The sequence below is a fragment of the Misgurnus anguillicaudatus genome, chromosome 12 (assembly GCF_027580225.2).
Source record: "Misgurnus anguillicaudatus chromosome 12, ASM2758022v2, whole genome shotgun sequence".
In the NCBI taxonomy this organism is placed as follows: domain Eukaryota; kingdom Metazoa; phylum Chordata; class Actinopteri; order Cypriniformes; family Cobitidae; genus Misgurnus; species Misgurnus anguillicaudatus.
Window position 1 is genome coordinate 18,990,517 of NC_073348.2, and position 14,052 is coordinate 19,004,568.

The 14,052-nt window shown below is 36.3% G+C and overlaps 1 protein-coding gene across 1 annotated transcript; it reads left to right on the forward strand.

Moving 5' to 3' along the window:
- Window positions 1-43: 43 nt before the first annotated feature.
- ak3 (adenylate kinase 3) lies at window positions 44-9,127 on the forward strand. Its single transcript, XM_055208932.2, has 5 exons — window positions 44-364; window positions 4,294-4,413; window positions 4,532-4,704; window positions 7,743-7,861; window positions 8,142-9,127. Exons 1-5 carry the CDS (start codon window positions 217-219, stop codon window positions 8,257-8,259), a joined length of 678 nt encoding a protein of 225 aa, XP_055064907.1. The 5' UTR covers window positions 44-216; the 3' UTR covers window positions 8,260-9,127.
- Window positions 9,128-14,052: the final 4,925 nt, after the last annotated feature.

Genomic DNA, 14,052 nt, shown 5'->3' on the forward strand with positions numbered 1-14,052 from the left:
GCGTGCTCGAGAAAAGGAGGTCTAGGAATATAAATTAGAGTTATTTGGCTTTGGTGGTCACATGCAGGAGCGCGCACCCCAGCGTTGGTTTTCACGTTGGAGTTTTACAGGATTGTAGCCTACTAACAGGAATGGTGTGAGAGTTATGTGTCTTTGAGATTTGTCGTGGATAAGTTAGTTTAGTAAACGTTATAATTTTGAGATAAGTTATACAGGATGGCTGTGCAGGGTGTGTTTCGGGCGGTGATAATGGGGGCCCCGGGCTCTGGTAAAGGGACGGTGTCCGGTCGGATAACGCAGGGTTTCGGTCTGAAGCATCTATCGAGCGGGGACTTGCTGAGGGCGAACATCGAGGCAAAAACAGGTAACACATTTACCACAATAACAGATTTACCAAGTGTTTCGAAACATAAACGACTGTAAACGATTTTTAAAATGCCATTGTGCATGGTTTAGTTTAGCTTTCGATTAAAACTCAGAAAATGGCTGAAAACTTATGAAACAAGACGGAAGGAGAACTCAAGTCGTGAGGGTCTTAAATAAGTAAGACAAAACTAAAATTTTGACAGCGGTTATTGGGCATCACTGACGCGTTTTGACCATACGCAGATATCTGAGGTAAACTATTTAGCCTACAAATTGTTTTAGCAGGAGTATATTATATAAAGTGTGAAAAGTTAACATGTACTTCTTAGTATTTGGTGTGTGTTACTTTAATGACAGCATGCAATAGTCAATGTACAGACACTTTTATCCAATGATTTGCATTCAAGGTTCATTCAAAGTTCAGCTTGATAAAATCAGTACGTGCGTATCCGGATCGAAACCACAACCGTTGTACTACTAACGCAATGCTCTACCTATAAAGCTGCAAGTACACCTTAGATATTTGAACATAAGTGCATAACATACACTAATATTCCCTCACAGGGATGGAAAGAGTTAACATTTCCTCTGAAATGTGGCCGCCTACTAGTTGGACAACACTTTCTTTCTCTGTTGAGTTTTGTTGCACTGTGTGAATGCCTTTCTGGCAAAGCCATTAACTCCAGTGTAATCCATGCTTTTAGGAATGCACGGAGTTAAACATTGATCTTTTGTAGTGTATTAAATCTGCTGTGTCTTTTAAAATAAGTGCATACTTGAATGCCTTCCCTATAGACTACTATGTGCTCTGCATATTAAACAGATCTTGAGAAGACCGACCATGTTACTGCAGAAAGCCTCAGCAGTATGCAAATTACACCGAATCCCAAACCTGTTATATTTAAATACATAAAAAATTGGTGCATTTTCTGTTCATGGGCTATAAAGAGTAGCAAAACTGTTTTTTAAGTTAAAAACACTTAATTTAGAAAGAAAACAGATTTTTTAAGTCATGCTGTGTGTAGAGGTAAACACATGTTTACACAAATGGATGCCAGATGTTTTTCTGTGTGTCTCTCTGGGGATCGGGTACCTTGCACTTTTGTGTGACAGGTGATTTATGGTGTAGGGTGTATTCATCACTTATCTTGTGTGCATGTCTACCTACCACAGATAGATTTTATCCACTCACTGCATGGAACAAATAATCTACCAATTAACCAATTATAAAATACACAGTTTTAAAAAAGTTTCAATTTTTTTGGGGGGGGGGGGGTGGTTTGACCAATATGGATATTTTAGTGCCGATGCCGATACCGATTTTTGTTTTATCAGCCTTAGCCGATGACCGATACAGGCTGCCGATTTTCTTGAGCCGATACTGCTATTGCTCCCTCAGTTTACATTATAAAAAAGTCTCAATTTTAAAAAGTAACATTTATTGAACTTAAAAAAACCTATATTTAACAAATAGTAAAAACAGGTGAGGGTGCTATGGAACCATGAACTGCACTCTCCACAATGACGATACACATAAAACTCGCAAAAATCGGCCCAATATATCGGCCGACCGATATATCGGTCTATCACTAATTTTATATATTTTAAAAGTTGGCTTATTCGCAAGAATTTATACAAAGTGAATCTTACAAAAACATACAACTGTTAGATATGATAATTTTTAAATGTATTTTTATTACGTAGAGCATACAATACTACTAGTACAAACGACTTAATTTTTCTGTTTGTTGAAATATAATTTGAGCATACAGTAATTTTTAAAGTTAATTTTAGTATTTCTCTAGTCATTATTTTATGTGTGATCATAACTTTAAGATTTCTAAATGTATATTTTTGATTGAATCCAACTTAATTTTAAGCGAAGTTTGATCTACTTTGTTTTTCCAAATGTATTGGTGTACTGTAAAGGTACGTGTAATCAAAATGCACATGTTAACATGCTAATAACAATTACATATGAAACTCATATGAAACTCATCCTCACACTGGCATTAACGTATTTAATCTATTGGATAAACACCATCAAGTCTTTCTCTATACTTAAAGTGCAGAAAATAAAGCTTAATTTTAGCTTAAGCTTAAAATGCAGTTGAATTTAAAGCATGCGGGGAAATACAGATCCACTGCCCATTCAGTAGCCACAAAATGATTAAGTTAACGTAATTTTTACACATTTAAGTAAGTCATGTTGTATTTACTTGTTTGAATTAAGTGAATTGGACAAGGAACGAAATTGAGTGTAATTATTTTGTACTGAGTAAATTAAACAAGGTTATTGTTGTACGTAAAAAAATGTCGTATTACTTAGATACTTTTTAAAGTTCACATTATCTTGTGAACAAATGTTGATTGGTTTAAAACTAAATATATTTACGTAAAGATACAAACGTAACATTTTATAGTTGATATAACAGATTTAATTACATAAAATTTACATCCACCCAGATAAAAATGCTTTTTTGCATAGTTGTGTTTGACAAATGAAAACGTCTCGGGTTACGTATGTAACTGTTGTTCCCTGAGAAGGGAACGAGGCGCTGCGTCTCCCTTGCCATACTTCCTGCATCCCTGTAACGCCGTCTTTGGCAATATTTCAGATAGCGATATACTTCCTGGCTCCCACGCCACCCTGTCTTTGTCGTTAAGCCTCACCATTGGTTGAATTTGATATACACATTCAGTTACTCCTGGAGGCGTCCCCAAAGTGTCATCGCAGTGACGCAGTGCGAGGTCCCTTGAAAGGGAACTGTAACAATTTATCTTAAAAGGTAACACGATGTAACCTTGCTCTCACTTGAAATGTGTCCACACATTTAGTTTTTGAATTTGAGGGTATTGGACCTGGAAAGTCCTTGAAAGGTCCTTGAATTTGAAGTTAACTAAGGTGTGGGAACCCTGTAAATACTTATATATGTTAGTGCTGCACAATAACGAAGAAACATTTTATATGCAATAACTTGCTTAATTATATGATAATGCTTTAAGTTTGTAAAGTCAATTTAAATAAAGACTGCAAATTATATCCAACATGCAGTCACCTGCCAAGCCCTTCAGACAATCTGGATGTGAATACCATCTATGAAAAGCCGAGATTGTGCACTTTAAGCCAATATTCATTATATAACTGTAACTGGAATACATTTTGGCAAACAGCTAAAATAACATGTAAGTGCTTCTGTTCCAATACTTATGGAGGTGACTGTACATGTTTCACATTCTTTATGTTAAAAGTACGCATCATTAATATGTCTTGGTAATCTCTCTGCTGCTGGCATCGACTTAAAACTTTGACAACAACACATACCTTTTTGGAGTATTAAAATAGTTGCAAATCTATTTAATCTATCCATCCATCCATTCATCCATCTGGTGTATGGTTTCAATTGTTTCCAATTGAAGCGCGGCACTTTTTGAAAAAAAAGATTATTTTCATTTTTTTTTACTATTTATATTTATGTGTTAAAGTAAAATTATATTTTTTGTTTAATTCTGTCAACTGTCGACAACATTTCTGCCAAATTCATAATAAGAATAATGTTTAAATTTGCATTTATTTTCAGAAAACTGAAACCGGACAAACTAACAAAAAGATCAGCTAGTGCCAGCTCGTGACTGCTCACCCGAGGGGCGCAAATTCGAAATATGTGTTTGGAGTATCATGTGTGTTGGTTGTGTTGCATTGGCAATACTGCAACACCATAAAACCGTGCTATTTTGGCTTTAAGTTAATATAAAGCCAAAATCTCATACCGACCCATGTTATTATAGAATGATAATTATTAAAAAACTTATTTGTGTTGTAAAATGACTTAAAATTAATTTATTGATTGTAAAAATGTTAGTATTTTTGTAAAAAAAAAATTATTCAGTGACTGAAATATAGGTCTGTTGTATGTACCTGGGCAGATTTAGGTCTTTTGATGAAGTCGTGCATTGATCAGGGTCAGCTGGTTCCTGATGATGTCATCTCTCGTCTCATCCTGTCCAGCCTGAGGAGCATGAAACAAAGCAGCTGGCTACTAGATGGTAAATCATTACAAAAGTATATAATAAGTTTGTATCTCACATATTGCTTCAAATAACATATAGGGCATATGAGAGTCATATGAGAAGTTGTAGCCACTGAAATTGCCTATCCTGTCAGGGTTTCCACGTACTGTGGCTCAGGCTGAGGCTCTGGACAGCGTGTGTGATGTGGATAGTGTTATCAACCTGGACGTGCCTTTCCAGACCATCAGGGAACGACTGACGTCACGCTGGGTTCATCTTCCCAGTGGCAGGGTCTATAATATAGACTTCAACCCACCAAAGAAGCCTGTGAGTCCTTTTAATCTTTTCTCTATCAATCCTCATGTGCCGTTGAAAGCAATAATCCTTAAAAAGGTCAAAGCGGTTGAGATATTTACAGTCTTGCATAAAAGCTGTTGATTATTAAACTAAAGCTGGTTGACCATGCCCACTCGTGGAAAATACACAGCGTGTATGTGAACACGTACGTGTTTGAACGACAGAAAAGTTGGCAGCTTATACTGCTTTGCTTCTCGAATGAATCAGTTTTGCTCATATGTCTTTAACATTATAAAGATGTTGATTAAAAATAGTATTGTTTAAATTGCACATAGTATTCAGTTAGATACCTGTATATACAGTAAGTAAGGTATTCTCTAATGCATAATATATAAGATTTTTGAATAAGTTATTGCACAATTTGTAAGGGTTTTTGTCTTCTTTTAATGTAAAGAATATAAAAATGTATACATGCATATGAAATGTGACACTGTTGTGTAGATCTTGTAAAGAGTCCAATGAAGAGCTGAGATAAACTAGGCCACGGTGCTTTCTGAAATTTGGTCCAATCACAGCCTTGAAGACCGGGACGTAAGATAAGAAGAATTATGTTTACTAAGGAATTTGTTAAGGGAACTTTGCTCTCATTCGTGCAGTAAAACAGGAGCAGCCAGAGAAAGTCATGAAGTCTCAGTCCATTAAACACTGTCAGAAAATATCAATCACTTTTGACTTTTAAATACAAAGCATTTTGTGTTGCATGCCTTGTACAAATACCGATAGACTTGTACTTGTAAACAACTTTAGTCCTTTCATTTTAAACTGTACACATGGCATGTGTTCAAACATGTGCCAACAACTAATGTTAAAGGCACAATATATAATTTTTTTTAATTAAAATTTGTAAAAACTACTAGAACATTTAAATTTTTTTTATATGTTATCCAAACTGTTTTCAACAATGTTTAACTCCAGAGAAGTTTGCATTTGGTAGTAGTAACATCTAGCACATATTGCTCTGTTGTGGCTTCTATCAAACCACGCTTTGGGCCTTACACTATAATGTAACGGTTATAAAACTTTATATCAGTACTTGCGAGTCCTCTCCGATTGATTCCTATCAACATTAAACGTGAAGACTGCGGCTGGGTCCGAAATAGTTTCCTATACCTTATCGAGTGCACTTATTCAATCCTATTATGCATTGCAATAATGAGTGTACAGCGGTTGTGCCTCATACATCTTGAAAATTGAAGCCGCAGGGTCTTTGATCGCCCCCTGGTGGCTGGCTGCAGTACAAGTCATAAACCCCGCCCTCTCCATGCAAACGAATGGGACTGGGGTTTTGAATAACAACGTTACTCCCTGCTAAACCACTATAGTACGAAGCATACTTGGAGAAACTAACTAGCTTATCATGACTGTTTCCCGAAAGCATAGTGACTTTGTTGCACATTCGTCGTTTGACCCATGTTGGTTTAACAACATAGTTGATGATGTCACATGGGAGGTGGAGTACTAATTAATCTGTGCAAATCCATTTAATGTCAGATTACTGCTGTACATAGCATATATCGCATCGGAAGATTGATTTTGTTATCGTGATTCAGTTATCTGTTGTTTATTTTCAAGATATTTAATTTATGCGCAAGTTCCCTCTTACGTCACTCCTCCAACGGATTCCCCAGGGTCTTAAAGCTCGTAGTTTTGCGCACATGCGCAGTTTTTAAAAACAGCGCTTTAATTCTGTTTACAAAGTAAAAGACATAAAATGGAATTTGTATATATTAAGAATGATGGATGCATTGCATATTGCTTGCTTATATTGTTCAAAAGCATTATGAATCTAAGTCTACATTTCATATTGACTAGGAACTATGCTTTTAACCACAAGGTGAAGAGCTGTAGTTCCAACCACACAAGTTTGCGATGCAGTTTGCTAATGTTCGTTTGAACTATGGCTTCGAACAAAACGTTAAACTATGTTAGTAACGACAGAACTTGCAATGTTAGTTGGCTAACGACGCTTTTGGGAAACGCACCTCAGGATCGTTTCGAAAGATGGTTTTGGTCCTTTAAGGAAGTTGTTATACGCTGGTATAGATGGTTTCATCGGACGCACGTGCGCTGACACAATACACTTCTGGATTCGAACTTTACTTCCGGTTTCGTTTTTTAATGGTCTGATTAGTTGCTAAACTGATCTCTTGAACAAACGCCTCGTTGAAAATAACAAATGTTTTGGTTTCCTAGGCAATCTATGTGTTGTTTTTTGCTTGTTATATAAATAAACTACGTTTAAAGCACTTTGTTGTTATTTATTCTTAGCGGAGTTTACCGGAAGTTATGTGCGGACCACGACAGTATAGGAGGCTATATTGGACACAGCCTACAACTCCCATAAATCATTGCCATCAAGCTGCGTCCGTTGTCGATGTTTACCGAGCTCTAGTGGTGAAAATGACATATTATGCCTTTAATCTTGTCTGTTGTACATTTCTACTGGAACAAAGCATTTGCAAAATTTTACATTGTAGCAAAATATATTTTCATTCACTTAAACACTTTTAAAAGCTTATTTCTCCAATCGGTACCATATCTAATTTCTGTACTTGAATTCAACAATGCATTTTTTTGTTTTTGTTTTTTGCTGAATGCCCCCTTTAACATTTAATCTACTAATTTTTAATAATAAACCACAAGACAGCTATCCAGTGTATTTTATGCAAACACTGAGCTAGCCGAGTGTGAAACAGTGTTTGCCTTTTACTGCAATAGATCCATGCTTATGTCAACACAAAACAGTTTAGCTGAAGGTCACCCGCCAGATTTAGCTACAAAAAGAGCCAACATCCGTAGAAAAATCTGTTGACAGTTTCAACATCCTCATTTTTGAGAAAAAGTAGTTTTAATGTATAGTTCAACCAAAAATTAAATCCTTATCTAGTCATATTGCGGTGAACTGTTTCTTTAATATGGTATTTATAGCACACAAATTGAGGTTTAAAGCCCTGCAGTGATGTCATGTATAGTCATGGGGAATAATCAATGGTCTGTGTTGTACACAGGGTCTTGATGATGTCACAGGAGAGCCATTGGTTCAGAGAGATGATGACAGTCCTGAAACTGTCACCAGAAGACTGAAGGACTATGAGAGACAAACACAACCAGTTTTAGAGTATTACAGGTATTGTATATATTACACTTGAATATATACATTGTATAACCAGCCTGATCTCACGAGAATTCTTATGACGTTAATCATGCAATTATCATAAAAACAAAAACAATAACGAAACCCCACCCCTAAACCCCATCGTCACAGGGGTGAAGGCAAATCATAGCCTGACGTTGTCATACTCAATTCTAGTCAGAATTTGAACTTCCCATCCTGAAATAAACAAATATATATATACGTTGTGTGCCAGCTATTAAATATGATAAACATACTAGTATTATTTTGACAGGAGTAAAGGAGTGCTGGAGACCTTCAAAGGAACTGAAACCAACAAGATATGGCCACACGTTTACGCCTTCCTGAGCAGGAAAATCCCGGGAAACCAGCAGGCTATGGGAAAAGCGTGAATTTACGACGAGATTTAAGAAAAGAGACACTCACAGCTACAAATACACTTTTAAGCACAATGCACCTCATATGGCCTTAACCAGATTACAGGAAATGGAGTTTAAACACTCATATGTATCCTCTGGTTTCAAGTAAGTGCCAATGTGGATGCCACACAACACAAAGTCGATGGCTAAATAAGTATTTTGTGCAACTTGCTGTTGGAGAGGCGGTCATAAAAAGATTAATAGTTTACTTCAAAATTAATCAGTTCCAAAATAGGTGTAAGAGACCAACCTGTCCTGGAAGCATTTCAATGTTTTTAGCTGAAATGTGGACACGATAGCTCGAATGCATTCCTGTTTGTACGTGCCAGTTTTATTTAATAATGTTTTAATTATCGTTTAGATAAATGTAGATTTGAGTTTGATTTAAAATGTTGAATTGTTCAATCGGACTGCCACTGTGATTTCTGTAGTCTTAATCTTTTAACAAAAACACCTTATGTGGTCTTACGTGAAAGCCTGATGATTGTATGTTATACAGATAATGGATTTTTAATTAAGAAACATCACAATGTCAAATCAGATGACACTAAAAATGATAAAAGGGACAAACGCTGTTTTCTTAAGTTATGCTTTATAAGCCATTCTCTGTTCATAAACCACTTTTCTGTAGTTAGACTCCTACCTGACACAATCATGATGCATCAAATCACAAGGAATTACGTTTTTTACTGTTGCTTTTATAAACTGTATTATATGTAGCAAAATTTTAAGTAGAGAAATCTATGGCACAGTGAGAAACTAATAGTAGGTAGTGAATTTGCACCAGTTTGTTGTATATGTTCCATTGCACAAATGCAATAAAGTGTCAAAGTTTGTTAAATTTTGTTTATAGTGTGTATACATACTTATTCTGTATTATTACTATTTCCCAAAATTCATAAAATGGGACCCTGGACCACAAAACCAGTCATAAGGGTATATTTGTAGCAATAGGCAAATGTATGGGTCAACATTATAAATTATTCTTTTATGCCAAAATCATTAGGGTATTAAAGGGACACACTTTAAAAAAAAAAAAACACTCATCTTCCAGCTCCCCTAGAGTTAAATTTTTTTTGTCGTTTTGGAATCCATTCGGCCGATCTCTGCGTCTGGCGGTGCCACTTTTGGTATGGCTTACCATGGTCCGTTGAATCTGATTGGACCATTGGCATCGCGCTCAAAAATAACCAAAGAGTTTCAATATTTTTACTATTTAAAACTTGACTCTTCTGTTGTTACATGTAGTTTACAGCTATTGAAAGTACCAATGGGACTATTTTCAGGCAGTGCGTAATATTATTGCGCCTGCTGCAGCCATGATACGGCAGCAAATTCCTTGATTATTACACAAGAATGAGAGTATAGTTCATAGCCATATCTGCCTAGAAAATTGCAACTTTTAATTTTCTGTCGGCCTTACAGGGCTTAAAGTGAAAAAAAATCCTGAGCCTATAACTTTCTGTGGCTCAACCAGGACTTTTACCGAGCATGTTTTTTCTATTAACCAATTCTATGAGCAACGGCACAGTCACATTTTCAATGCATTAACAACTTATTATGCCAAAAAACTATGCAAAAACAAGCCTCAGGTTTCGGAAGTTTACTGCACCAAGTGCCTAAAACAGGGGGCTCAAACTGGCTATGTTGGAGGGACATAGAGCTATTTTAACATAAAAACACAATATTTCTGTATATGTACTGCATTTAAATTCTATTATTAAACATATAATAATACATAAAATAAAAAAGTGCTTTCAATCTAATTTATACTTTATTTATAAGAGTAAGTAAATCTTTTCTAAACCTTATCTTAAATTAATAATACTAATAATAAATACAAACTTTTTCTATTAAAACCTTGCACTAAATTAACAAATTAAATTCCTGAATACATTTATGAACTATTATAGCCTATACATTTATTTTGGACTTGAATATGTTCGATCTCTGTAAAAATTAATATTACTGCTTCATGTGTAACTGCATAGCAAGCAAAATAATGATACATATACTTTATTATTCACTTATATTGAGTTGAGTGAGCTGCATACATAGACTACTGTAGTCTACTTTTATCTTTTGCACGTTTCTCCTAATCTTTCCTCTTTTCAAAACCTGGGCACTTGGCTTTTTCCGCATCCGTAGTTTAATATGCGTTGCATTACATCTCCCGCTTGCACTGCTTATGACGTTTCGCCAATGAAAGCTGTGACTTGAACAAACAAACCCCACGCAGCTTTTCTCTGAGTAACAGTTGGGTAACCCCGAGTTACAGTACAGCTCTTCTCTGGACGAACACTCCAAAGTCCCGACCAGATTAACTGATCGCATGGAGACAACGATATGATTAACGTGAGGTTCAGATGAGCAATAAAATCTGATCACGTATTCTGTTATGCTCGCTGGAGTGAGAGCCGCTCATGGTTGCGTAGCAACGGAGGACGCCCAGCCTCTCACGCGCTTAGGAATGAAAAAAAAATCGCATTGACTCGCGTTTAGCACGCGTAAATGAAAATCTTTCTGCGGGGCTGATTATATTATATTTTTGAAAGCAGAACCGGCCCGCATAGAGGGGGAGAGACGGCCGCGGGCCGGGAGTTTGAGACTACTGGCCTAAAGCCTTACCGTGTCTTGTCCTCTTTATTTAATGCATGCCAAGCGTCACTTGTTTTTATACTTTCTCCTCCGAAGCAGATGTATTTTCTTCTGGTTTGATAAACTTCATTCTCCACAGCGTGTGTAGTAGGGGTGGGCGGATCGATCTAAATATCGATAGTATCGATGCCAACACTGGTATTGGTATCAGATCGATACAATTGTAATTGAATCGATACTTTAATTTAAATATCTCTCCTCTACGTTCATGATACTTTGCTCGTGTCTTCTACCTCTAAAATCCTGAGCAAACGCTGCTTTCACATCCTGGCCCACTTTGCTACTCCTCCCCTTCCTGCTGCTCTGCTGTGATTCGTTGTTGTGTCGTCACGTGACTCACTGACACAACGCGCCGAGGAGCAGCGAACTGAGTGAGAGATCAGGATGACCGAGAGGAAGAGAAGCGTTGTGTGGAGCTATTTTACAGCTGAATAATTATACTGTAGCTTCATGCGTGTAAAAAGTAAAAATTGTGTGCACTTTATTTCATTTGCTTTTAATAACAGAAAAAAGGGAGAGAATTTTGTTATTCTTTTTTTTTTTTAAAGGTTGTAACGAATTAATTCTACAGTTTCTAATAACTAATAATTTTGTGGACTTCAATACTTTAATAAAAAAAGCCTAAAGAATTTATCATTCATTCACCTCAGAAATAATGACATACTGCTCTCCCCTACACAAAAGTATTTTTTTAAGTAAAAAGTATCGGATTGGTATCGGAATCGGCAGTACTGACCCTATATGTATTTGGTATCGGATCGATACCAAATTTTGCAGTATCGCCCACCACTAGTGTGTAGGCTGCAAGCTAACTGCGAACTGGTTCACTTTCTGCACAAGACCCACCCTGCTCTCTAGCAATTGGCAAAGACAACCTAATATCATGCTCCCATTGGCTGTGACCGCTGACTCGTGAATCAAGGTGGTAGGTTGAAGGGGACCGGTTATTATTGCCAGTTCGTTAATTCAAATTTAGCCTCGTGGTATGCGCGCTCATAATGAAAGTGACGCGCTCGTTTTTTCCAAGCGCGTCCGTGCCGAAAGTGACTCATTTGCATGTTTTGCCTGCTCCGGAGTCCGGACCTGCCCTCAAGCCGGAAATCCGGCCCCCGGCCGGAGTACTTTAAGCCCTGGCCTTAGTACTCGTTGCAACTACAGAAGAGTCAAGTTTTAAATAGGAAAAATATCAAAACTCTTTAGTTAATTTTTTGTGCTATGCTAATGGTCTAATCAGATTCAATGAATTATGCTAAGCTATGCTAAAAGTGGTACCGCCAGACCTGGAGATCAGCTGAATGGATTCCAAAACAGTAAAACTCAGATGTTTAACTCTAGGGGAGCTGGAAAATAAGCCTATTTTTAAAAAAGTGGAGTGTCCCTTTAAGTAAATATCATGTTCCATAAAGATATTTTGTAGATTTCCTACCATAAATCTATCAAAAATCTGTTTATCAGTATTTTCTTAATATTCCAATTTTTTGGGACCCTCAGATTCCAGATTTTCTAATAGTTGTATCTTGGCCAAATATTGTTGTAGATTCCTAACAAATCATACATCAATGAAAAGCTTATTTATTCAGCTAATGTAAAATCTCAATTTAAAAAAATGACATGTGGTGCAGGTCACAAATAACAAAGTTGTGAAAACCATGAAATAATAGTAATGGTAGTATGAATATAACATTGTGAAAATTTTGCAGTTCTTATCAGTAACAACAGTGCAGATTAACACAATACTTATCTTGTACTTTTGTGTCGGACACCTTCATGTTAACTCATTAAGGTTATATTATGACCAGCACCATGTGATCTTATTGAGCAAACGTGTTAAAAAAGCATACGTGACAACCCTCCCCACAAACAGTTACACACCCCAAACTGCCATTATCCCAGAGTTATCTTATTTTGAAACCTTGGGTAAAGCAACATTTGTGGCCCTGGACCACAAAACTTAAATCACACGGTTATATTTGTAGCAACAGCCAACAATATATTGTGTGGGTAAAATTATAGATTTTTGATGCCAAAATTCATTAGGATATTTTGTAAATTTCTTACCATACTTATAAAAAAGTTGAATTACTAATATGTGCTGACAAGGACTTTAAACAGCTTAAAAGGCGATTTTCTTAAGTTTGTTAAATTTTGTTTAGTGTGTATACAAGTCAAATGTTGACATATGACTTATTCTGTATTATTACTATTTTCCAAAATTCATAAAATGGGACCCTGGACCAAAAAAACCATAAGTAGCATGGGAATATTTGTAGCAATAGGCAAAATACATTTTATGGGTCAAAATTATAATTTTTTCTTTTATGCCAAAAATCATTAGGATATTAAAGGGACAATCCACTTAAAAAAGGCTAATTTTCCAGCTCCCCTAGAGTTGAACATTTTTACACGGCTGTAGCAGGCCCAACGATATTACGCAGCGCCCAAAAATAGTCCCATTGGTTCCTTTCAATGGCAGGGGACTATTTTTGGGCAGTGCGTAATATTACTACACCTGCTGCAGCCATGTTACGGCAGCAAAGTCCTTGATTATTACGCCAGTTTAAGAGTATAGTTCCTAACCATATCTGCCTAGAAAATCGCAACTTTTAATTTTCCATGAGTCTTAGACACAATGTAACTACAGAAGAGTCAAGTTTTAAATAAGAAAAATATTAAAACTCTTTGGTTATTATTTAGCACAATGCTAACGGTCTAATTTGGATTCAATGGATTGTGCTAAGGTATGCTAAAAGCGCCAAACTCAGAGATCAACTGAGTGGATTTTAACTCTAGGGGAGCTGGAAAATGAGCATATTTTCAAAAAAAGTGGAGTGTCCCTTTAAAGGAACACACCACCGTTTTTCAATATTTTACTTTGTTCTTACCTGAACAAATTAATGCATACCTATCTTTTTTCGATGCGTACACTTAGTTAGCATTTAGCCTAGCCCCATTCATTCCTTAGGATTCAAACAGGGATGAATTTGAATTTAGAAGCCACCAAACACTTCCACATTTTCCCTATTTAAAGACATGAGTTATATGAGTAGTTACATAAGTATGGTAGCACAAAATAAAACGTGGCGATTTTATAAGCGGATAAAAATGAGA

What these genes read in the sequence shown, in the direction of transcription:
- ak3 (XM_055208932.2), top strand. Translation starts at nt 217, where the DNA reads ATGGCTGTGCAGGGTGTGTTTCGGGCGGTGATAATGGGGGCCCCGGGC. An exon ending in AAGCAGCTGGCTACTAGATG is followed by an intron (nt 4,414 to 4,531) that starts GTAAATCATTAC and finishes CTATCCTGTCAG; the next exon opens with GGTTTCCACGTACTGTGGCT. An exon ending in CCAGTTTTAGAGTATTACAG is followed by an intron (nt 7,862 to 8,141) that starts GTATTGTATATA and finishes TTATTTTGACAG; the next exon opens with GAGTAAAGGAGTGCTGGAGA.